The following is a 25,766-nucleotide window of genomic DNA, read 5'->3' on the forward strand; positions in this document are numbered from 1 at the left end:
ACTGGAAGACATATGACATAAAAACAGCATTGCTTTTGTAAAAGCTACGGTATTTTGACTACTGCTGAGTTTAAATGTACACTACTGTTCAAAAGTTTGGTAGTTATATACAAAATAGTTGTGTATCCCCCTCATATATATGTTTTTATTTTAAAGACATGAATGCTTTTATTCAGAATGGATGCAATTTAATTCATCAAAAGTGATGGAAAAAGATTTATAACATTTATATACATTTTAATATACAGTTGAAGGCAAAATTATTAGTGGAATTTTTAAATATTTTTCAGATATTTCCAAAGTGCTGTTTAATTCAGAAAATATTTCAATACATTTTTAAACATTAAAAAATATATAAAAATATATCCGTTCAATTGCTCATTAATGCCAATTTCTAATCAACCAATCACAATGCAGCAACTCAATGCATGTAGACATGGTCAAGATGATCTGCTGCAGTTCATACTGAGCATCAGAATGGAGAAGAAAGATGATTCAAGTGACTTTGAACGTGGCATGGTTGTTGGTGCCAAACGGGCTGGTCTGAGTATTTCAGAAACTGCTGATCTACTGGGATATTTTATGCCATCTCGACGGTTTACAGAGAATGGTCTGAAAAAGTGAAAATATCCAGTGAGCGGCAGTTCTGTGGGCACAAATGCCAGAGGTAAGAGGAGAATATCCAGACTGGTTTGAGCTGATAGAAAGGCAACAGTTACTCAAATAACCACTCGTTACAACCAAACCGAGATATGCAGATGAGCATCTCTGAGCACACAACACATTCAACCTTGAGGCGGATGGGCTACAGCAGCAGAGGACCACACTGGCTTCCACTCCTGTGAGCTAAGAACAGAAACTGAGGCTAAATTTCGCACAGGTTCACCAAAATTAGACAATAGAAGATTGGGAAAACGTTACCTGGTTTGTTGAGTCTCGATTTCTGGAGCGACATTCGGATAGTAGGGTCAGAATTTGGCATCAACAACATGAAAACATGGATCCAACCTGCCTTGTATCCATGGTTCAGGCTGGTGGTGGTGTAAAGGTGTGGGGGATATTTTCTTGGCACTCTTTGGGCCCATTAGTGCCAATTGAGCATTGTTTCAATGCCACAGCCTATCTGAGAATTTTTGCTTACCATGTCCATTTCTTTATAACCACAGTGTACCCATCTTCTGATGACTACTTCCAGCAGGATAACATACCCTGTCATAAAGCTTGAATCATCTCAGACTGGTTTCTTGAACATAAGTTCACTGTACTCAAATGGTCTCCACAGTCACCAGAACTCAATACAATAGAGCAGCCTTGGGATGTGGTGGAACGGGAAATTCACATCATGAATGTGCAGTCAACAAATCTGCAGCAACTGCGTGATACTATCATGTCAGTATGAATCAAAATCTCTGAGCAATATTTCCGGTATCTTGTTGAATCTGTGCCATGAAGGATTGAGGCAGTTCTAAAGGCAAAAGGGAGTTCACCCCGGTACTAGTAAGTTGTACCCAATAAAGTGGCTAGTGAGATATATAATGCATTTCCAGAATAGCTAATAATTTTGTCTTCAACTTATACATTCTTTTGAAACTGTCTGTTCATCAAAGGCAAAATTCATAAATTGAAATAGTGATGTTTTTTTCCCCAATGTTAGTTAATTACTACACCTTTGGTTAAATAAATGCATCCTTGTTGAGTTTAAACAATTCAAACAATTAAATTGAAGCAACATTTTGATGCTACGCTAGTATAGTGTGATTATATAGCCTGATGAAATTAAATTCACTACCAAATCTCCTTCATTAATGCAAAGACTGATAATCTGAAAATGCAAACATAATAAACAGTGAAAAGTCCCAATGCTATTGGACTAAATGTCAGCACTCTCGGGAAGCCCCTCAGCCAATCAAATTTCAGGATCAGAGCTATTGTATAAGCTGTAATGTCACATTTGATTACAGAATTATTGTGGCTGTTACAATCAGTGTGACATACTCTAAAGCCCTTGATCACAAACCTGCTGTGAGAAAATCACATGCGACAGATGATAATGCTGGTAAGGCATCCTCTGAATCTGTGAAACCGCAAATGCAGATGCTCACAATGATTTGTGCACTGCCACAGTCTCTTGCCTTCAGCTGAAACTCTTGCTTATACAAGGATTTTGAAAAGATGCAAGACGGTGAATAACGGAGACCCAGTCAGTGTCCCTGACTCTTTGAATCCCATTCAGGTTTTCTTATTGGAATGAGTCGGATATATCCAAAAGCCTGTCCCTGGTGTTTTGCACAGTGTGTCTTTTGTTCATGTGTCCACACTCTTTATCCTTGGATTAAGGTCTAGATTTCATTCAGAGGGAGATCAATGTCAAAATATCATACCTTGTAGATAAAATGTTTGAAGGGGGTTGCTCTTTTTGTTCTGACTCTATAGCTAAATGATACCGAGCTTTTCTCTTTTGTTTGTTTGTGTGTTTCTGTTCACCGCTGATTCATCTTTCACTCTGTTAATGCAGAAAGATCGCTTCGTTAGACTGCTGGATCAGCTCCATAACTCTCTCCGCATTGACTTGTCAACATACAGAGTAAGTCTTATTCATATGCACTAACGACAGCTAACCTACAGGGACAGTTACAGTCTGTGAGAATGTGTTATAAAATAAATCAGAACTTGGCTGGAAAACGCAATAAATGAACAATGTTAGCTTGTTTTCTTTATTTTCATCCCACCTCTTAAACTGAAACTCGTCATTGATACTGTTGTCTCCATGGTAAACAAGCACAGACCACAAATTGTATTTATGTTTATGTATTCCAGCGTTTATTGAAATCAAACAAGGCAAGTTTATTTATATAGCACATTTCATACACAACGTTAATTCAATGTGCTTTACATAAACTAGAGAATTAAATCATAAAATAGTCACATAGTAAAAACAACAAACAATTCAAATTAAATCTACATATATAAAAGTGCTGTCGATTTGACACATACAGTACACTGTAAAACTATTGAATGACGAAAAGTGGAGACAACACATTTTTATGTTGCTTTAACTTTAAGTTAACCAGGTTTCTACAATTTTTTTAAAGTTATACAAAGTTTACCTCAATTAGTTTTTTTTTTGTTAACTTTATTTATGGAACACAAGTGAATAGCATTCATTGTATACAAAGCTGTAATTTCTTAACCACTTTAAGAGGTGTTAAATCATCAAAATGATTCAGTAGTGGCCTCAAATGACTATAAGACCTATGAAATGACCCTCTGAGTGAGAACGTGATCTTCTCCAATTTCAGAAGACATGTCATGTAACCAGACTTCCATTTAGGGTGGTTGGTCCAATTTCCATATTAAGGGTGTACTCACACTAGGCTATCCGAACCGTGTGTTTCCCAGTTTGTTTGACAAGTGTGAGTGCTCCGAATCGGGCTCAGGCGCGGTTCAGTTGGCCAGCCCTGGGTTGGTTGGAATAGGTGTGCCAAAGCGCAGTTTGGTTGGGCTTTGGCACTGTACCCTTGTGGTGTGAGTGCAAATCGCGCCTGAGTCCGAAACTGAAGACACGACATCACTTTTAAGGAACGATTCCATGTGGATTTATTAATTATTCTTATACAAAAAAACAAAAAATAATACAAACCTTTATAACTAAAGCATTATTTAGATGAAATGAGCTTTCGTGACCGAAAGGGCAAGATCTCAGATACAAGTGGCTAAAATGAGTTTCCTTCGCAGGGTGGCAGGGCGCACCCTTATAGATAGGGTGAGGAGCTCTGTCACCCGGGAGGAACTCAGAGTAGAGCTGTTGCTCCTCCACATTGAGAGAAGTCAGCTGAGGTGGCATCTATTTCGGATGCATCTTGGATGCCCACCATGCCTCTCGGCTGTCCTGGGAATGCCTCAAGATCCCTACGGAGGAGCTGGAGGAAGTGTCTGGGGAGAAGGATGTCTGGGTCTTCTCTTAAAACTGCTGCCCTCGGAAAAGCAGATGTTACATGTCCATGTATTTATTATTTATTTAATTGTTACTTTGTCGCCCTCTTGTGTTGTGTTGATGGTTGTGTTTTCATTTAGAGTTGATTTCCTCCGCACCTGCAGACAATTCATCGTCGGCTATTTAAGAGCTCGTGCTGCAGTGATTCAGAGACGGGGATTTGAGCGGCCGTCCAGACGTGGAGTTGTGCTGCTTTGTTCTCAGCCTGTGTTTATTGTGTTTCCTCCCCACACTTTATTTATATTTGATTGTTTAATTAATAAAACCCCTAGACTGATCCATTTGTGTTTTTCCCTCATTTAATGTTGTGACTGGGTCGTAACATTAATTGGGAGCTCGTCCAAAAAGTTTAGATTATGTTCGTCAGCTGTTTAGTGTGGGAGGAGAGATGTGTGGCCACCCCGTTCATTTTGTGATTCGTCTGGATATGCTTTCGTTTGAGTGACCTCTTGCATCCCATATGTGAGTATTTGCCCTATTTAATTTAGTCGCCGGGTAGGTTGTGGACCTGCCACTTTGTTATTTTGCCTTTCTTATTTTTGTGGTTATTCGGAGTGGAGGTATGCTTCAGAGCACCTGCTGCTGATCTATCTATTGGGTCAGTATGCAGTGTTCATGATTTCAGCATTTAAAGTCGCCTCGAGCCCCTAACGCCACTGAAGACTAGGGAAAAATATTGTGTTAAATGGGGTAAATACATTAGTTTTTTTAGGGGATTGCATTTGGTTACGATTTTGTGAATTATATTGATAACCTTTCAATTTCGTGTAATTTGTAGTATTAGGATACAGCCTGGCTGTGTGTGCGCGCGGCTGTGTGTTGATGCGGCTGTATGTGTGTGATTAAGTTGGAAAAATTAAATTTCGTTGATACTTTTGCTTAATCAGGTGAGTTGATGCTCTTTTGTTTAGATTATTTGATGGTTTAAATATTTGTAAACGTTTGGTTTAAAATATTTATCGTTAAAACCATTATTTAATTGTTTTGTGAGCATAACTGTACGTCGGAGATGGCGTCTGTAGTGGACACATTTCGTGAGTCTCCTTCTGAAGAACTGCTTTTATCGTGCACAAAAGAGCAGTTATTGCAAATTGCAGAGTCTTTTGAAATTGAAATTGCTCCAAGATATAAGACTTTGAAGGAAACTCTACGAAATGTGTTAAAAGGTTATCTGGTGGAATTAGGCGTTTTAGAAATGCCTGCAGAGACTGCTAGTCTTGTGGAGGAAGTGGCTGATCCTTCAGTAAGTGAACACGCTATTCGATTGAGAGAATTAGCATTGAAAGAAAAAGAAATTGAGTTAGAAAATGCTAAATTAGAGTTGCGAAAGCGTGAAATCGATCATCAATATGAACTAAAGCGTATGGAATTAGAGATGAGCGGAAAAAGTGTAGTCTCTAATGAATTTGATGTTGGTCGAAATCGGAGTATGGTTCCTCCTTTTTGTGAAAAGGATGTTGAGAAATATTTTTGTCATTTTGAGAGAGTCGCTGCTTCTTTAAAGTGGCCGGAAAATGTTTGGTCGCTGCTATTGCAGTGCGTGTTAACCGGTAAAGCACAAGAAGCATACGCTTCGTTGTCTATTGAAGAAACGGCTGACTATAAGCTGGTGAAAGCTGCTATATTGAGAGCATACGAGTTAGTTCCGGAGGCATATCGACAGCGTTTTCGGCATTATGCAAAGCTTTCAAATCAGTCTTATGTCGAGTTTGCACGAGAGAAAGAGATGTTGTTTGATCGGTGGTGCACGTCTCAAAAAGCTGAGAGTAAAGAACAAGTGAGACAACTTATTCTTTTGGAGGAGTTTAAAAATTGTGTACCATCTGCTCTTTCTACGTACCTTAATGAACAGAAAGCTGATACACTCCACAAAGCTGCCACTTTGGCAGATGATTTTGTTTTAACGCACAAAATCACTTTTAAAGAGAAACCGCGAGAGAAAGTTTTTGCTGAAGCACCTGTTTCACCACCTCGTAAATCACTCCGTATTAGGTCAACTGTTCCGACTGATGAAAGGGCTTGTTTTTATTGCAAAAATTCTAGTCATTTAATTGCAAGCTGTCCAGTGTTGAGGAAGAAAGGTAAAGCGAAACATGTTGGGTTAATTTCTGTTGACTCGAGTTCAAATTTTAATTGTACGTCCGAGTCCGATTTTAATCCCACTAAAGATGGTTATGCGCCTTTCTTGCACTATGGAACTGTGTCCATTTCCAGCATGAGTAAGCCTGTGCCTGTACGTATTTTGCGGGATACTGGAGCAAGTCTTTCCATAATTTTGGAAGGAGTTTTGCCATTATCAGAGGAAACTGCCACTGGTAGCGCGGTATTAGTGCGCGGTTTTGAGATGGGAGTTGCTGATGTTCCGTTGCATAAAATCAGTCTACAGTCTGAATTAGTGAGCGGTGACGTGATCGTCGGTGTTCGTGCTTCTCTTCCTATTGCTGGTGTAACATTCATTCTAGGCAATGATTTAGCGGGAGGTAGTGTATGGAGCGATATTAACGTGTCACCTGAAGTTGTTCCTGTACCACTCGCTGGTACTGATGACTGTGCGCTTAAGTATCCGGATGTATTTGCTGCGTGCGTGCTTACTCGATCTATGATTAAATCCGCTGAGACTTCTGATAGCGTTGATTTATGTGACACATTCATGGTAAATTCTGACACAACTGATTTGTTCTCTGTCCCTTTACAGGAAAAAGCAGATCTGTTTCCTGTGAGTGCTGAGAAGGATGCTATAGACTGTGCTGATTTGTCTTTGTGTCCCGAGAAGTTAATTGACGCTCAAAAATCTGACTCCACTCTTACCTCGCTTTTCGAATTAGTTCGACCAGAGCAGGAGAATACGTGTGCGCCTCAGATGTACTTTCTTAGAAACGGCATTCTGATGAGAAAGTGGGTATCTCCAAAATCTTCTGAAGACTGGAATGTAGTTAACCAAATCGTAATTCCAGTAGATTACCGAGACATGATTTTAGATTGTGCACACAATGGTTCAGCTGGTCACTTGGGTATTTTAAAAACATACAATCGGATTTTGCGAAACTTTTATTGGCCTGGATTAAAGCGTGATGTTGCACGTTTTTGTAAGACTTGTCACGTTTGTCAAGTTGTTGGAAAACCCAACCAAACTATCAAACCTGCACCACTTTATCCAATTCCAATGGTTTCTGAGCCTTTTGAACACATTTTAATCGACTGTGTAGGACCGCTTCCACGTTCAAAATCTGGCTTTAAGTATCTTTTAACGATTATGTGCGCGACTACACGTTTCCCAGAGGCAATTCCTTTGCGTTCTGTAACCACTAGAGCGATCACCAAAGCGTTGGTTAAGTTTTTCACGCTCTTTGGTTTGCCAAAAATTCTCCAGAGTGATCAGGGAACGAATTTTACATCTCGATCGTTTTCTCAAGTACTTAAACGACTTGGTATAAAACATAACGTTTCCGCTGCGTATCATCCAGAAAGTCAAGGTGCTTTAGAGAGGTTTCATCAGACTTTAAAGTCAATGTTGCGTACATACTGTTTTGAGCTTGAGGGAGATTGGGAGGAAGGACTTCCATGGTTGCTTTTCGCTTCACGAGAGGTGATTCAAGAATCACTGGGCTTTAGCCCTGCAGAGCTCGTGTTTGGCTACAATTTGCGTGGCCCTTTGGCCGTATTGAAAGAGAGGTGGCTCTCTGATTCAAAAAGCACCACTGTACCGGAGTATTTTTCACAGTTTCGTACACGTCTATATAGAGTCCGTGAATTGGCAAAGCAAAACCTTGAAAAATCACAAGAAAAGATGAAAACTTGGTTCGACAAGAAAGCGAGAGAACGAAGTTTTAGCCCTGGTGACAAAGTTTTAGTGTTATTGCCAGTATCTGGTGGGTCGTTGCAAGCTCGTTATAGTGGCCCTTACGAGATCAAAAGGAAACTGTCAGATCGAGATTATGTTATCCATACACCTGATCGTCGAAAAAGTCTGAGAGTTTGTCATGTAAACATGATTAAACCCTATTATGAGAGAAAGTCGGATACTGAGAAAGTTAAAAACGTCATACAGTTACCTGTTCAAGAGTCGCTATCTGTGGGTGTGTTTACATCTGAACCAGTCGATGAAAAAGATGTAGAACCATCTAGATGTATCATTGAGGGTAGGTTGAAAAACTCTGAGATGCTCGAAAATTTAACTAGCAAACTACCACACTTAAGTCAAACTGAGAAAGCTGAAGTCATTGGGTTAGTGAGAAGTTTCCCAATGTTGTTCAGTGACATTCCTGGTTTAACTTCAGTGATTGAGCATGATATTGATGTTGGTTTTACCCAGCCGATTAAACAACATCCATATCGTGTTAATCCACTTAAAAGGTCGCTTCTGCAGAAGGAAGTTGAGTACATGTTGGAAAATCACATCGCTGAGTCTAGTACTAGTCCATGGAGTTCACCGTGTCTGCTGGTAGAGAAATCTGATGGCACATTTAGATTTTGTACAGATTATCGTCGTGTAAATGCCGTAACTAAAAGTGACTGCTATCCTTTGCCAAGAATAGATGATTGTGTGGATCGTGTAGGTTCTGCTACATATGTTTCGAAACTCGATCTATTAAAGGGATATTGGCAAGTGGGGTTAAGTGAACGTGCTAGAGAAATATCAGCATTTGTCACCCCGGATGCTTTTCTTAATTATAGGGTGATGGCATTCGGGATGAAAAACGCTCCAAGCACTTTTCAACGGCTCGTTAACACCGTGTTGGCCGGTGTTCCAAATTGCGAAGCGTACCTGGATGATGTAGTGTTGTATAGTTCGACATGGCAAGAGCACATGAGTTTGCTTCGACAGGTTTTTAATCGATTGGCAGAAGCTAAACTTACCGTTAACTTGGCCAAATGTGAATTTGGTAAAGCCACTATTGATTACCTGGGAAAAGTTATTGGTAATGGTGAAGTGCGCCCAGTTGCTGCTAAGGTGACTGCAATTTGTGATTTTCCCTCTCCGAAGGACCGTAAGCAATTGCGTCGTTTTCTTGGTATGGTAGGTTACTACCGTTCATTTTGTAAGAACTTTGCTACGGTTGTTTCTCCGCTAACCGATCTGTTGAGTCCAAAGATCCAATTTGAGTGGTCCGATGCATGCCAATGTGCATTTCAGAATGTAAAGTCTTTGTTGATTTCAGCTCCAGTGTTGGCTGCACCAGATTATTTAAAGCCATTCAGTCTTGCGGTGGATGCAAGCGATGTTGGTGCGGGAGCTGTCCTTCAGCAAAGAGGTGCTGAAGTAGAACACCCAGTATGTTACTTTTCAAAGAAGTTTACTTCTACACAACGGAAGTATTCTACTATTGAAAAGGAGGCTTTAGCAATGGTTCTTGCCATCCAGCATTTTGAAGTTTATTTGTCCAATTATCACCCGATTGTCGTATATTGTGACCACAATCCTCTTACTTTCCTAAACACCATGCGTAACTCTAATCAGCGTTTGATGCGCTGGAGTTTATTTTTGCAGCCCTACGACCTTGACATTAAGCATGTCCGAGGTTGTGACAACATGGTGGCTGATGCACTGTCCCGGGTGGAATAAGTGGGTAAGGTGCATGAAATGGTGTTCGGGAAAAGGTGTTTGAAAATAATTTTTTTTGACTTAGTATGTGTTTTGGTGATGGAAACACTTTTGGGGGATGAAGGTGTTACATGTCCATGTATTTATTATTTATTTAATTGTTACTTTGTCGCCCTCTTGTGTTGTGTTGATGGTTGTGTTTTCATTTAGAGTTGATTTCCTCCGCACCTGCAGACAATTCATCGTCGGCTATTTAAGAGCTCGTGCTGCAGTGATTCAGAGACGGGGATTTGAGCGGCCGTCCAGACGTGGAGTTGTGCTCCTTTGTTCTCAGCCTGTGTTTATTGTGTTTCCTCCCCACACTTTATTTATATTTGATTGTTTAATTAATAAAACCCCTAGACTGATCCATTTGTGTTTTTCCCTCATTTAATGTTGTGACTGGGTCGTAACAGCAGATGAAAATGAATGAATGAATAACTAAAGCAATCGCTTCTTTTCCTGTTAAACTGGACAGTCGCATAATCGATGACTTAAACGTGCTCTGGTTCGGAAGGCAAAATTCTGTGTGAGTGCAGGCTGTCAGGGAGTTTTGTGCTTTGGCACGGTTCAAGGCAACAGTACCTAGTGTAAGTACACCCTACGAGAATTCTTTTACAAGAAAAAAGGGAGGAGTGGGCAATAACCTTATTTTGAATGTTTCTGATGTGAAAATCATCTGTGGGTTTACCAAAAATAGCGATATGAGGGTTTGGGTTTAAATTAATGCCTAATATGTCTGAGATTGCTTTTAAAAATAACCGACAGAATTCAGACAGTTTTGGGCAGGGCTCGAACATGTGGTTGAGGTTGTACATGGTCTGTGAACACCTGTTACATTTGTTATCTACTTTGTCAGGGTTGAGCCTTAGGAGTTTTTCTTTGCTATAGTGTAGTCTGTGGAGGACCTTAAATTGTTTAACCTACTATTTTTTTTTACTTACTGTTTTATTTAATGTAAGTTTAAAGGGCTAGAAAAGTTATATTGATTAAACAAACAAACAAACAATCAAAAAATCAAGGTAACACAGATTATTTTTACCAATTTATTTAAAAACAATCAAAAATGTTTTATTTTGATTGTTTTTAAATAAATTGGTCTTACACCTTATATTTTTCAACTGTTCATAGTATATGTATTATACGGTACTTTTACCATATACCGACATATCAACCATTTGGTAGAGGCTGATATTTTAGAAAATATGGGATGTTTAAAAAACATTTTATTGAGTGTGTTAACTAGCGACATTAGGAGTTAAAAAATGCAATCCAATTTTTTTATTTTCTTGGTGGGGCAGTTAAAGGGTTATTTTTTTAAATATTTTTATTATTTTAGATAGCAAACATTGCATCATTTAGAGCTATATATTTAGGGCTGTGTCAAACATTTTAAGTATTTAAATTTATTTAAAAGAGAAACTTCCAGTTCTTTTTCTTTAATCTCTTTTCTTTAATCATTCAAGACCTTGAAAGTATTGGCATCATGTTGACAGTATGGTGCGAATCACATACATCTCTTAGGAGTGTGTAAACTTCACTGCCTTAGTTAAAATATATATCCATTTAATAGTCAATGAGTGTACATTTTAAAGCTTGATGAGAACAATATACAATTTGTACAGATAGTGGCATCTGTAGCTAAACTTTGTGCAGAATTTGATATCTAACTTGATCTGTAAATTGTTTGCATGTACTGTACATATATATATAAGCGGTGAATTGTTCATGATTGATACCTCCCCTCAAGTTTTACCAGTCACATTGTACTTCTCTCTCAAGCTTCCAGTGATGTTCTTCCTTTTCTTTTGATTGCCAGAATAATTTCCCAGCCAGCAGTAAACCCCGTCTAGCAGATCTCAAATCCACAGTGGATTTATTGACTAGCATTGCATTCTTCAGACTAAAGGTAAGATAACGTCCTTCTAAATCTGATCAAGCCATGGGATGTCGTATTGCCCTTCCTGCTAACTTATACTGTATATTTAGGAGCTTCAAGGATGTGGGTCCTATTTATAATGCATAAATTAAGTGACAGATCCTATAGCGATGAGTAATCCAATTGTGCTTCATATAGTCTTGAGTAAACGCTCAGCCATTTTTGATTGCCTGAGTTTACACAATAGGAAAAGATAATAGAAGGTTTAAAATGAAGATTGATTTCTTTGTGCTGTAAGAGAGAGGCTTTTGTGCTGGCTTTTATAATTGAGATTAGTCACTATTGATTTGACAGCATGTATCGCTTGTTAGCAGTAGTTACATCGATTATATGCACAAACACTCTTATCTTCTTTGGCACCCCCTTGAACCAGGTTTTGGAACTGCAGTCTCCTCCTCGTGCAGCCCATGTGGTTCGGGACTGTGTGAAGGCATGTCTTAACTCTACCTATGAGTACATTTTTAACAACTGCCAAGAGCTCTACAGCAGACAGTTCCAGCCGGCTGTGGAGCCTGTGAGTAAACACCTTCACATCACACACGGGGATGTGTTTAAGTGCACAAATATGAGTGAGCTTATACTTGTGTGTTAACCTTTGGAGATCTCTGTTCTGACGATAGCATTATCAGAGGTTTAGTTTTTCATGGGTGATGCTAACCTTTCTAAAAGACTGAAATGAGTAATATACTATAGAATTTATCTGTTACTATAGAGACCACATTTTTGATTGACGTTCACACTCAGGAATCATGACAATAAATCTGAGTCTCTGTCTTTCTTTCTATCTGTATGTCCTTGTGCCTGTCTGTTCAGTTCAGTTATATTTGCTTTATTAGTATGTGTAAAGTGGAGTAGATTTAGATCATTAAAGTAATAAAATATACAACAAATGAGAAATAATTGACAGAAAAAAGGAACAAGAACAGACAAAAATATATAATTATAATAGCTACAGTACGATTTTAAACAGTGTATATTATTTAAAAAAAGACTAAACAAATTAGTGGATTAATAATTGGATGGTAAACACATATTTTGCAGCCAGTTTGGCTGTCATGTTTTCTTCTTCGAGTATATAGTGAAGTCTAGTCCAGTCAAGTCAGGTCATGTCTAGTCAATCCATTCCAGTATAGTCCAATCTAATCCAGTCTAGTCCAGTCCAGGTTATATATACTGTAAATTTGTTTGTCTAGACCAGTCCAATCCAGTTCAGTCCAGTCCATTTCAGTCCAGTCCAATCCAGTTCAGTCTGTATACTGTAAATCTGTTTGTCTAGTCCAATCCAATCCAGTCCAGCCTAGTCTCTATATACTGTAAATCTGTTTGTCTTGCCCAGTCCAATCTAGTCTAGTCTAGTCTAAATATACTGTATATCTGTTTGCCAGACTAATCTAGTCTAGCTTAATCCAGTCCAGTCTATATATACTGTAAGTCTGTTTGTCTAGCCTAGTCTAGTTCAGTCCAGTCTAGTCTAAAAATACTCTATATCTGTTTGTCAGACTAGTCTAGTATAGCACCAGTCCAGCTCAGTCTATATATACTGTAAATCTGTTTGTCTAGTCTAGTCTAATTAAGTCCAGTCCAGTCTAGTCTAAATATAATGTAAATTGGTTTGTCAGACTAGTCTAGTGGAGCTCAGGCCAGTCCAGTCTATATATACACCGTTAATCTGTTTGTCTAGTCTAAATATACTGTATATCTGTTTGTCAGACTTGTCTAGCCTAGCTCAGTCCAGTCCAGTCTATGTTAACTGTAAAACTGTTTGTCTAGTCAAGTCTAGTCCAGATTAGTCTAAATATACTGTATGTCTTTTTGCCAGACTAGTCTAGTCTAGCTTAGTCCATTTTATATATACTGTATATTTATTTGTCTAGTCCAGACTGGTCTAAATATCCTGTATATATGTTTGTCAGACTAGTCTAGTCTAGTCGAGTCTAGTCTAGTCTAGTCTATATATACTTTATGTATTTTCTCTCTATTGTTTGGACTATTAGTGATTTTGCTGCTCCTTCTATCTTTCTGTCAGTCATTCATTCTCTTTGTCTGACAAAACTACCTGTTTGACTCGATCCATCACACTATTGTCCTGTACAACAGAAACCAAAAGAAAAGAAAGAGGGAGAAGATGGCGAAGAAGAGGAAGACGAGAAGGATGGGAAAGAGGATGGAAATGTTGCTGTGGAGGAACCTGGACCAAGCATACAGAATTTGGACTTCTGGCCCAAACTCATCACCCTGATAGTGTCCATCATAGAGGAGGATAAGAATGCCTACAACCCCGTTATCAATCAGTCAGTCACTGCAGACACACAATATTACACAAACACACAGAGAAGATACAGTATTTAACCTGGTGTGTCCTGTACAGGTTTCCTCAGGAGCTGAATGTGGGAATGGTCAGTGCGGAAGTCATGTGGACACTCTTCGCACAGGACATGAAGTATGCTTTGGAAGGTACAAAGAAATATATGTGCAATTAAATGCAATTGTAGTTGTCCGGTATGTCTGTGTGTACTGCACATTACTTCTTCTAATACTTCTCCATCTCTCCTTTATATTTGTTTCTATTTTTAGTTCTTAAACATATCGTCCTCAAACATTGGAAAAATGGTAAAGGTCAAAGGTTGTAGGAGGTCATGAGAGGGTGAACTTGGACAAATATTTCTGCATATAAAGTGAATTACTGTTACACACCAGGCAGTTTGTTTGTAGGCACCATAACCTACAGTTTGTTGTTTTTAATGTTTATTTTCTTATTGGTAATCAACAGAATTTTTACATTAGTTTACATGAACCTGTCCTGCCAGTTATTTCAATATGGAATATGGAATATATGGAATTTAAGTTAATTCCAGCATATGGAATTATAGTTTGATCTGCCTTTTGTTTTAGCAGATGCTCTGAATTTAGCTCCAAGTGTAAAATATGTGTTGGATTAATAAGTACAGTATTGTTTTTACTTCTCCATGACTGGGTCGGCCAGCTTCCTGAATAATGCATAATGGCCAGCTTTATGAAAATATGCTCATGGTCGTGACAATGCACATAAATGACTTATTACAAATTTTCAGGGTGGGCTTGTGAAGAAGCTTTGCGTTGTGGAAGTTCTGTTTTAAAAGAAGCAAAGCAAATCTCGTTTTCAGTGATAAGACCCCTTTAAAGTTTCAAAGCACTTTTTTTTGGTCTCAAGTTCTCACTCTCTCATTACTAAAACAGAGTTATAGAATAAACCCCCCGGTTTCCTTTTAGATCTTCTGAGTAGCAGTAAACTAGAGTTAGACTGAACGAATTATCTTTTCCTTTTGATGCCAGCATCCTTTCCTTTTGAAACTCCCTCTTTCACTGCACCCTAAACGTTTTCATTTTTTCTCAAGTGTTCTTCATGTCTTCCTTCTCTTTTGCTTGGTTTTCTTGTTTTTAGCACCCGCCTCATTCCATATTCGCAGACTTGATTTTTATGCTGGTAAGACATGTGGTTAAGTCACTGTGAGAATGTACTGTATGTGTGCACAAAAGTTGATTTTTGTGCTCACAAAGGCATTTACTTGATCATAAGTAGAATATTACAATAATAAAAAAAAATTATTTGTTTATTGACAGTAAAAAAGTTGTTTCCATGTTGTAGTTTTTGGGAGCAGACCTGGGAGCAGACCAGCAAAATGACTTGCGTTGTAGAGATCAGTATAAAATATATTTTTAATATTTATCATAATGTGTTAAGTATTTTTTCCTTAAAATACTTATATTCCTTATCCTTACAATAACATTTGTTTTAAAGTTTTCCATGTATTTACTGCTGACCTGGATAAACTGTTGTGTATAAATTTAGTTTATTATTAGTTTATTAGTTTTTATACCTTTCAAACTTAAAAAAATAAATTAATTAATTAAGAAAGGTTATGTTGGGAAAAAAAGTTTATATATACATCTACAGCTTGCTTGATTTAAAATATTTTGCTCAGAATTAACTCAAATATATTTTTAAATAATTAGTTATTATTTTATTATAAAATTTATTGAATTATTTTAAAAAGTTTGATAAGGCAAATAAAAAATCTTTTCCAACTGGGCCATTCAGTAAATTCCTTAGCATTTAGCCCTGTATGAGTCTAAAATTACATTCATAATGGTCAAAAAATATATTTAAAAGACTTTAATTTACCTGCTGAAACCTGCAGAAACCCTAACTTCATAATAAGTCAATAAAAATATAGTAATTCATTGTTAGTTCATGCTAACTCAATACATTACAAATGTTGACATTCACAACTTAATGCATTTTAATTTTATATTTGATATAACATCTGTACGTTTTTGTAATATTCTGTAATATTGTTTAATTATAGCTCCACAGTGGCAAAACATGTTGACAGATTTTTTTATTTAGTCAAATTAGGCAAAAAGTTAATACATTTTCATTAGTAAATGTTGAACTATGAATAATAAATGCTGTACAAGATTGTTACTACTTTTCATGTTGGTAAATTTATTAATGAACAATAACTAATGGAACATTATTTTAAAAGTGTTACCATTTTTTCCCCCTTAAAGTTTCCATGAAGTGCTTTGAAATGTGCGTTTTTATTTGATGTGAGATGCCATCTCAACTGAAACATGAAGACAGTGCAGGGCATATAGTAGCCCTTCTCCTTTTTGAATCTATCAGCCAATAGCATTTTGTGTTTATCACAGCTCTGTCAGTGAGCTGATCAAATAAAAAGCAAATGAGAAATGTCTTGAAGGGGGCGGGGCATGTTATATGCTAGAGAGCATTTAATTGGTCAGAAGATTTGATAAGAAACTGAAGTTAAAATGTATCCATTTCGGCTGAAGTGACAAACTGCAAACTTTGAAAGTTTAAATGGTATCCGCGGGGTCCTAAAATGTATTAAAAGTTAATAAATCAATGTTGAGAAATGTAATGCCCTTAAAAGGTATTAAAGTCTTAAAGAATTAAATCTGCGAATATCAGGATGCTGTGTAGTTTATGAAATCAATGAAATCCTACTAGATTTAACATCATGCTGCTTCGTTTACTGCAGTAAGAAAGAGAACAACATTATTTCTGCAGCTCTACAGGCGCCAACCTGCTAAATTAGCTAGATTTAATAGATTTGTATTCAGTACATGAATAATGATTTAGTTTTAGATTAGTTTCTTAGGTTAATATTTGGTAAATATACTGTAAGTTAAAATCTTGCCAGTGTTTCTGGTTAACACCTAAAGTGGTTATAAGATCTTAAAGTGTATGGAAAGAGTCTATAAAAAAAGTCTTAAAAGGTAGTGAATTTTACTCTCTGATTCCTGTCTGTATATCTGGTTAATATCCTGTAAATGCTAATTTTGCCTCTGTTTTTTTGGAGCACACTAGCTTATAGATATCATTAAGTCTAAGATACTGATGCTAACATCTAAAAATCTCTGCCCATTGTCTGCTCCCTATAAGTTTACATGTAGAGAACATATAAATGTACTGTGTTACCTTTTTCAAATTATGGAAGAAGTGAGTGGCAGTGTATGTGTATGAAATGTGTTTTGTTAGCATTAGCATCTGTGTGTGTTTGCAGTTGAAGATTGAGAGATTACCCTGCAGTTTATTCTCAATTTAAAGCTTGGTGGAGAATATATATGTTAAAGCCAAAGGATTGCAATCATTGACTGGGTGAAATTCGTGACAAGGTAAAATGAAATGAATCCTGTCGACTCGCGCTTGCTGTTTCCCCAGAGCATGAGAAGCTCCGGCTGTGTAAAAGTGCCGACTACATGAATCTGCATTTCAAAGTCAAATGGCTCTACAACGAATATGTCCATGACCTGCCCGCCTTCTCCAACACCGTCCCCGAGTACCCATCGTGAGTCACGCCACATCTAAAACTCTCTCACTGCATCTTTGGCTCAAGTTTCTCTTTTGTTCTTCAAATAATCTGCAGTTTGTTCATATTCTAAGTAGATTTACCTTGTACACTGTCATCATCTACTGTGCCAAATACTTTTCCTATCTTTTAAACATTCTTGACCTCTTGATTCTTATTGCTCTCCTGCTTGGTTCCTCCTCCTGTTTTTCTATATTTCTTCATTTCGTATGTAGGTGGTTTCTGCCATTTGTTCTCCAATGGCTGACTGAGAATGAGGAAGTGTCGATGGAGTTTATGCATGGAGCCCTTGAGAGGGATAAAAGAGAGGGGGTATGGTTTAAAAACTATACTTTTTTTGGCAGCTTTCTTATTTATGGCTTTTTGGTTGTTGGTCTGCTGGGCTTTAAAACATTTCTTGTCAAATGAATTGCTTCTTGCTGTCAACTACCTGTTAGTGGATTGATTTTTATAAAAGCTATTATCAGGCTTTGGCTTTTCTTTCAGCTATTCTTTTCTGCTTTCAAATGTATTCACATTTTGTCTCAGCAGTGCTGTTTAAAGATTTGGGGTTGGTACAGTTTGTAATATTTTTATAGATGTTATGCTTATTATGTTATGAAAATTTAAAAGGCTCTTTTCTATCCTAATATTGTAACGATTAATTACAATAATGTAACCATGACTCCAGTCTTGGTGTTGCTCATTTATTCAGAAATAAATTTAATACAGTATGTTGAATGTGCTGATTAAACTTTTTTATTGTTAAAAATAAATGTTGAAACCAAAAGCCAAGATGTGCTGTTTAAAAATTTTTAGTAGAAACTGTATTTTAAAAACATTTACCCCAAACTTTTAAGCTGTAGTATTATATTTTACCGCTTTACGTTTAAATCAGATGCAGTCAATCAATGTGAGAATATTAAAATCCACTATAAACATAGAATTATTATATGTTAGTATTCTGATGAATATTTTGTTATCATTATGAAATAGGGCTGGGCGATATGGCAAAATGCAAACTCGAGAATTAATTTCCATATTGAACGATGGCGATATACATTTCGATAAAGGTTGTTAATGCTTCCAGATTTAAAAGGGAAATTAAAGGGTTAATTAAATGTCATAACATATTTCTGGCTGAGAAATTTTCAGTGGAGGAAACTTCGGTACATCTCTAATATCAACACACTGTTAGATTCCCATTGTTGCACATTTCTGCTGTGTGATTGGCTCTTAGATCAAGATTCAGAGTCCATAGTTATCATTGTTATTGACATACATTTTATTGCGATTCAATATAATATCATTTATCAGCCCAGCCTTAAACCAACATTTGATTTATTTTATACATTTCTTTAATATTTTATGTAACATAACATCTGTAAAACCTCTTTAATATTCTGTAATATTTCTGTAATATGTTTTTATTATGCCTGCACAATGTCATGTTAATTTTTTCAATGAGAAATCTTGTTTAATTTAATTTTGTGAAATTATGCTAAAAGGTTTACTTTATAAGGTTACTATTTACTATATGGTTTACTATAATTATGCATATTTACAAGGTGTCTGCAGAGGCTTTAAAAATCTTTAAATGTCTAAATTTAAAAAAAAAAATTTTTAGACCTTAAAAAATCCTAAATTCACTGAAATATAGTGTTGTAGGTCTTAAATCATTTTAAACCGGTCTTAATTTTCTTTTATCCAAGTAAAGTTACCTTATTAAATTCCCTAATCAGGGAAAGAAAACTAAAGCAACACATCCCTTTACATGATCTTCCATTAATACAAAACAATTTACAGAAGTAACCGGGCCATTAGAAAAATGCTTAGAGTTTAGCCCTGCGTAAGTCTAAAATTCCATTCGTAATGGTCTTAAAAGAGTCTTAAAAAGTCCTAAATTTGATTTGAAGAAGCCTGCAGAAACCCTGATTTAGGAAGTCCTCATGGCTTTCAGAAATAACATGCTCCTCAATTAAATCAAAATTTAATCAGTCGAAATGAGATAAAATTAGATACATTGATTAAAGCATATTTTAGGATTATTTTCTAAAAAAAAAAATCACATAGAAAAAGTGCCTATAATGTAAGAAACTCCTAGGCTAAAATTCTTTCCTGTCTTTGTTTCCCACAGTTCCAGCAGACGTCTGAGCACGCTCTGTTCTCCTGCTCAGTCGTGGACATCTTCACTCAGCTCAACCAAAGCTTTGAGATCATCAAGAAACTAGACTGTCCTGATCCTGCAGTGGTCGCCCAGTACAACCGACGCTTTGCCAAGGTTAAAGCCACATTCACAAAATGGCCAAGATAATACTGATAACAGAGAAAAAGAGACTGATGGAATGAGGATTTATGCGAAATGGAGGAAAGAGAAATATAAGCTGCTAGCAGGCAGAGTGTTTGTCTTTAGAGCATCACCATCTGTTTCTTAGCCCGTGAGTCATATTTAACTTAGACGTCTGACGCAGAGACATCTTAGTTGAAGCCCACACAGATTTCTAGGAGCTGAGATGTATTTACATTTCATTCGAATTTAGTGAAAACAGTGACAAATGGAATTATCTGACATGATCTCATAATTTTTTTGCATTATTTTTTGTTAATCAGCACTTTGAGATCTATTTCAGGGAACAAAACTACAGCTTAATGCATCCACCCATGAAAATTCATTAGTTTTCAACAACAAAGTCAATTAATCTGCCATTCCAGCTCAATACAAGGTGTTGTTCAATTACTTTACATAACATTTCTTTTTCTTTTTTTTCCTATCCTTTCACTCTCAGACTATCACCAAAGTGCTCCTGCAGTATTGTGCTATTCTAACCAAGAGCTTCTCCACCTACTGTGAGAAAGAAAAGACGGTGAGAAATACTGTTTATTTGTGTTCAAACTGTTTAGACCTTTGTAATCAAATGTGTTACACCATAAAGGCTATGACAGACAGGGCTTCCCACAGTGCATTGGATTTCTGGAAGTTCATAGAATTTTAAAAGGCCTATTGTAGACATTGAAATTTAGGAAATGTTTATATATATTATATTATACGTATATTATCGTGGTGGACTGTTATTGGCGTTAACGTGAGACTCTTATCGCATGATAAAAAATATCACCGTTAAATCAATTCTCAAAGTTGGATTGGGAGCTAAGTCTAGTCTACGCAAGCTATGATGACTTTCACCTTGATATTTTAGCGTGGATGCATACCTGAACGGTGAGCCGTCTGACAAAAAAGTGCCCTTCTGAATCAAATCAGCAGGATGCCTGGCTTTAACTGCAGTTCGGCAGTTTACCTTTAACTCATGAACATTTCATTCATGCCAAATACAAACTGGGGTATTAGATGCAAATAAAGGAGTAAGGAGTGGTGAGAGTTTTATGGAATTTAATAACTCACGCCAACTGGAAAAAAAATGTGTATGGTCCTTTACTGACATCCACGTGTGTGGATCTTGTCGGAATATATGGCGAAAAGTCCTCCATGACGGTAGTAGTTTGATTGCGGTATTTACTTAAACTGAATACCTATAATATATTATATATTGTATATAAATTTTTGTCCTAGTCATGAAAATATTGGGATTTTGTTTAATGGTTTAAATTATACTGTAGTTTCCATTATTCATATAATTTTTCATATAATATTTCTATACCATATATTTTTAAATCAAGCTGTTTTGATGTCTATTGTTATTGTTAGAATATTTTTCAGCTCCATTTGAATCCTTTCACAATCATTAATAGAGTGGGCAAATCGGCTGCTAGCATAAAACTGGTTCCCTTGATAAAATCCCTATAGGATTTTCCCATAGGTTTTTCATAGCTTGCAAATAGTAAGCTTTGTGTTCAAACACTGTTCACTTAAACATTTTGTCCAGCCGGATAATCCTTACAAGAAAATACAACTTTGAGCACTTTTGGATTTTAAATGCAAATGCAAGAACTGAAAAGCTAACATTAGGCTATAAACGGACTACAGTGCCTTCGGGGCGCTCGTCTGTGACGTCAGCACCACCCTACTACAGACAACTTTTCTAGCTTATTTTAAGAAATGTGGTCCATGACAAAGATTTAATCTCTCAGTTTATCATATTATAATCCATGCTATATATTATAAACAAATAAATACGCAAAAACACATAGACCTACGCATTTTGGATCTGTTCTGCTCTACGGTTGTTCTGAAAGTTTAAAAACTGTATGTATAAATGTGCCTACATAGTATTATCATAAGACAAATTTAAGTAAGTGTAAGTGCACACAACCTGCTTACCTTAACAGACGACAGAAATGAGGTGTGAGGAATAAGTCTTTTAAATGCCAGCAAGTTCCATCATGGACACAGAGCAACATTCGATAATCCTTTTTTTTTGTCACAAATTACAGCGAAAAGCAGCTCATACAGTCAAATCTGTTATACATTTTATAGAGGAGTATAAAGATTGCAGTTATGACAGAATCAAATCACTTGATCACGTTAAAATGACAGTTAACATGCATATATTTTTACACATTTATTCACACGTTTGCAATACTGAGAGCAGGAAAGAAACAGGCTGTGCTGGTGAGCAGTATCTTCATAATATCGTTTAATTAAAAGATCAACAAGCTATTCTGCCTCGACAGTCTTTACAAGTGAAGGCATTATCTACACACAATATGAAATCCCAATTAGAAAAACACTTCAAACTATAAAATACTTTTAATGAAAAGACTTAATTGACAGACAAATCCAAATGCCCAACACAAGCGGGCTGCGCTCCAGACAAGTTCAGCTTGATGACATATAATGTGTTCAACTTGATAGCAACCATCTTTTTAAAGACGCGTAACTGATTTAAAAACTCAAGAGTCGGATGTAACTGATGTGTTTTATGTTGTAGAACAAAACGTGAAAGTATCTTGAGTTTGTGTTTGCCACAAACCTTATTTAAGCGATTTACTGAAACCCCATTCAAAAAACCCATTGACTTTGGGACGAGAGAACCGGAACTGCTAAAATGCTAACCCGCTTCCGGGTTTTTGCATACAAATTGACGTCATAGTTCCTCCACTCTATTGCCAGTCACTTAAGTCAAATGCAGTTATTTAATTTTTTTACAGTGTTAAATTAACAGTGACAATTAACACATCTGTTAAACCTTAAGTAATCTTTGTTAATATCAACCAAACATAAATTAATATGTAATACGTTAGTTAACATGAACTAATGATTGTAGGAAAAAATTACTTTTTAGTTAAAAATTACTGAGACTTAGATCTCAGTGAAGATGTTTATTCAGCATAGCAGTCTTAAAATACATGGCAGTACCCTGGTTTCATTTTAGTCAGAATGAACCCTGAACATTCTTAAACTCAAACCTTTTATACGGTTTTAGATGTTGCCTTTAGACTTGCCCTTGGTTTCCACACCATTGATGAGGTGGTTCTCTGTGCATCACACCCATCCCCATTCTAGAAGTGTTACCATTTGGCCAAGATGTAATCACCTCAAACAATGCAGAGACAACAAACTGTTGACTTCTCTTTTCTATCATAGTTCAGCCCTTTGGGAAATCAACACATCAACACATCATTAGAGTGGAAGTTGGGTTGAGGCAGACTTCATTTCTTACATGATCAACTATCTAATGTGTTGCTAACATTTGTTCATTGCTTGTTCATGTTAACTAATGCTTTAACTAATGCATTAACTAATTTATTAATTGACACTTTGATATATGTTTAGGTTAAAACTCAGATTTAGTATTGCTGATTAGTAAATGTGTAAGTGATATGTGTAAGTAAACATGAACTAATTAGGTTGTTAATGTGAAGAGGTGCATTACAATACGAGTAAGTTGACATTAAGATTATGTAATGCTGAATAATAGTTGTGATTACCATTAGTTTATGTTAACAAGTGTATTAAGTAACACATAAATACATGTTTCTAGATAACATTACCCTTGATTAACACTGTAAAACCCAATAAGTAAAGATAACTCAAACTGTTTGAGGAAACCAATTGCAGCAAACCATTTACGTTTTAAAACAATCTGGTTTGAGTACTGTAAACAATATGACTATGACTATAAATAGAATCATATACACATATATTATTTGTGTTGATAATTTGTGTTGTCAAACTGTTAGTATTAGTAACTGTGAGTTCACTTATCAAATCACTAAGTTCAACAAATGAAGTACAAACAACTATATAGCTACTCAAATGGTTTAGTATTGCTTTCATTCATAATTGCATAATATAATTCATTCATGAGTTACGATAACTCTTTTTTTCACTGAGTTAAAGTAACCTTTTAATACACTATCAAACTTAAGTCAAACTACAGGAACTTATTTCATTTAGTGATTTTGACTGTTTAACTGAAAAGTTGTTTACTAATAATTCATGTTAACTAATGCATTAACGTTTACTAATACTTCCTTATTGTAAAGTGTTACCATCAGCATAATACACATTTAAAGAGCTTTGGCTTTAAAATGAACATTTCAAAGGCTGTGTGTTACAAAGTATATGACACAAAAGCTAATGTAATGTTTTATTATTCATTATTATTATTCAAATTATTAATTGTTGTTCTCATAGTGGCTATAAAGTCAAGTAAAATGATATTAAAGCTAAAACTATTCCAATATTGATTTTATTTTTTACATTATTTTAATGTTATATTATTAATATATAAGCACAACAGGTGCTTGTTTATTTATTCAATATTTTTTTCTTATTTAATGTCATGAAATTTCATTATGTAAGTCAAATAAAGTAAGGGAAAGTCAGGGAATTTGATATTTGGTCTAAATGTAATATAATCAAAGTAATATTATACTATATATAGATTATATCTATTTTAAACTATCATTCAGCATCGTATTCAGCTTCGAATTATTCTACTGTATTTCACATTACATATTTAGTCAGGTTGTTCAAAATGTCACGGCCACTGGAGAAAGATATCATAATGATTGGATGTTCAGTTTAGTGAACGAGGAGAATGAGGCAAACAGACTATTACTACCTACTAGAATAGAGATTTATTTCTGTGCACACAGCTGCAAAAAACATACAGTGCATATTAGTTGCCGGTCGCCTATAGTTCTTTATCTGTGTTCAAGGGCAGCGTTTTGGCCATGACCTGCCGACATTCTGCTTTTGCCACCGACAGCTTGGTATGTGACAGCCATAAGAGGCCAATTAGGACTAAGTTCTGTGTCTTTCTCTGTTCTTGTGTTTTCGGCCTCCTCCTGAATCTCCTACAGCCCTGTGTGCTGATGAATAATGTTCAGCAGATGCGGGTGATGTTGGAGAAGATGTTCGAGTCTATGGGAGCCAAACAGGTTTGTGAGACATGAAGTAATAACAGCTTATGGCATGACCATTAATCGGAAATAGCTGCTTATGGAAACTACATTTACTGTAGCTGTTTTTGCTGAGCTTTGTGAGCTTTCACTTAAGCTTTGTTTTTAGTTGTTTTTTTATTGCTACAGAAGCAGAAACGTACTCTGTTGGTACTGTAGAAAATGGATGATGTCAGATATGGTGCAAGGTGTTTTAAATGTTCAGGAGAGCATGCTAGTACAAAAGTTACTGTGGTAGTTTATTTGTTTTTTGGCCATATAATGTTCGGAATACTGTTCAGCAATTTTACATTGTTTTAAAAAATTATTACATTTACATTGAGGATGCAAATAATATATCAGAAATACAGCAAAAGTGTATATTTTAAAAGAACCGCTTTCCATTCTAATGAGCTTCAAAATGTAGCTTTTTGGAATAAATGCATGATTTTATTTCTCAAAGAGAACCTGTAATTTTGAACAAAAGTATACTTCATTTTGCATCATGTGAATATTACATGTATCTTTATTAGATAAAGGCATAACTCTATATTTGTTTGTACTTTTTGAATGTAGTCTAGAGCTTCAAGTTGCTTGCTTACATTAAAAAGCGATTAGTTGACTGCTTAAAAAAGCGAATGAACTCATTACTTTTAAAGCGAATAGTTGACCTACTTAAAAAGTGAATAAACAATTTGTCTGAAAATTATTGTGTAAAATGAACTATATATATAATTCAAGAAAAAAATCTGTTAAAGGGCACCTATTTTACCCCTTTTCAAGATTTAAGAAAAGTCTTTTGTGTCTCCAGAATGTGTCTGTAAAGTTTTAGCTCAAAACACCCTTCAGATTATTTATTATACCTTACTGAAGTTTGTAATTTTCAGCTTTGAGGATCTTTTAGCTGGTGCCTGTGCCTTTAATGCTGGTTTTCCCCGCCCACCGTTCCCACGTGCCTGCATGAAGGAAGCAGATCTCGTGTAATGTTTGTGTGAAATACTACAGTAAGAACTTTACCAACGATTATTATTTGATGTAGTCTTGTGGAGTTCATTC

General features: G+C 36.1%; 1 protein-coding gene across 14 annotated transcripts in view; it reads left to right on the plus strand.

Moving 5' to 3' along the window:
* The window catches only part of unc13ba (unc-13 homolog Ba (C. elegans)), a 170,195-nt gene that overhangs the window by 111,161 nt on the left and 33,268 nt on the right, over positions 1 to 25,766 (plus strand). For 9 of the 14 annotated variants that reach the window (XM_021476422.3, XM_068221413.2, XM_068221412.2 and 6 more), the window contains 12 exons: positions 2,516 to 2,584; positions 11,395 to 11,484; positions 11,888 to 12,028; positions 13,612 to 13,805; positions 13,883 to 13,968; positions 14,089 to 14,124; positions 14,936 to 14,977; positions 17,240 to 17,366; positions 17,603 to 17,699; positions 19,504 to 19,647; positions 20,153 to 20,230; positions 24,633 to 24,710. In XM_021476422.3, the coding sequence (XP_021332097.1) occupies positions 2,516 to 2,584; positions 11,395 to 11,484; positions 11,888 to 12,028; positions 13,612 to 13,805; positions 13,883 to 13,968; positions 14,089 to 14,124; positions 14,936 to 14,977; positions 17,240 to 17,366; positions 17,603 to 17,699; positions 19,504 to 19,647; positions 20,153 to 20,230; positions 24,633 to 24,710 (1,182 nt within the window). The remainder of the gene's footprint in view (positions 1 to 2,515; positions 2,585 to 11,394; positions 11,485 to 11,887; positions 12,029 to 13,611; positions 13,806 to 13,882; positions 13,969 to 14,088; positions 14,125 to 14,935; positions 14,978 to 17,239; positions 17,367 to 17,602; positions 17,700 to 19,503; positions 19,648 to 20,152; positions 20,231 to 24,632; positions 24,711 to 25,766) is intronic. The other 5 variants (XM_021476430.3, XM_068221417.2, XM_073952051.1 and 2 more) reach the window with 2 other exon arrangements.

The sequence above is a fragment of the Danio rerio genome, chromosome 5, assembly GCF_049306965.1.
Source record: "Danio rerio strain Tuebingen ecotype United States chromosome 5, GRCz12tu, whole genome shotgun sequence".
Lineage (NCBI taxonomy): Eukaryota > Metazoa > Chordata > Actinopteri > Cypriniformes > Danionidae > Danio > Danio rerio.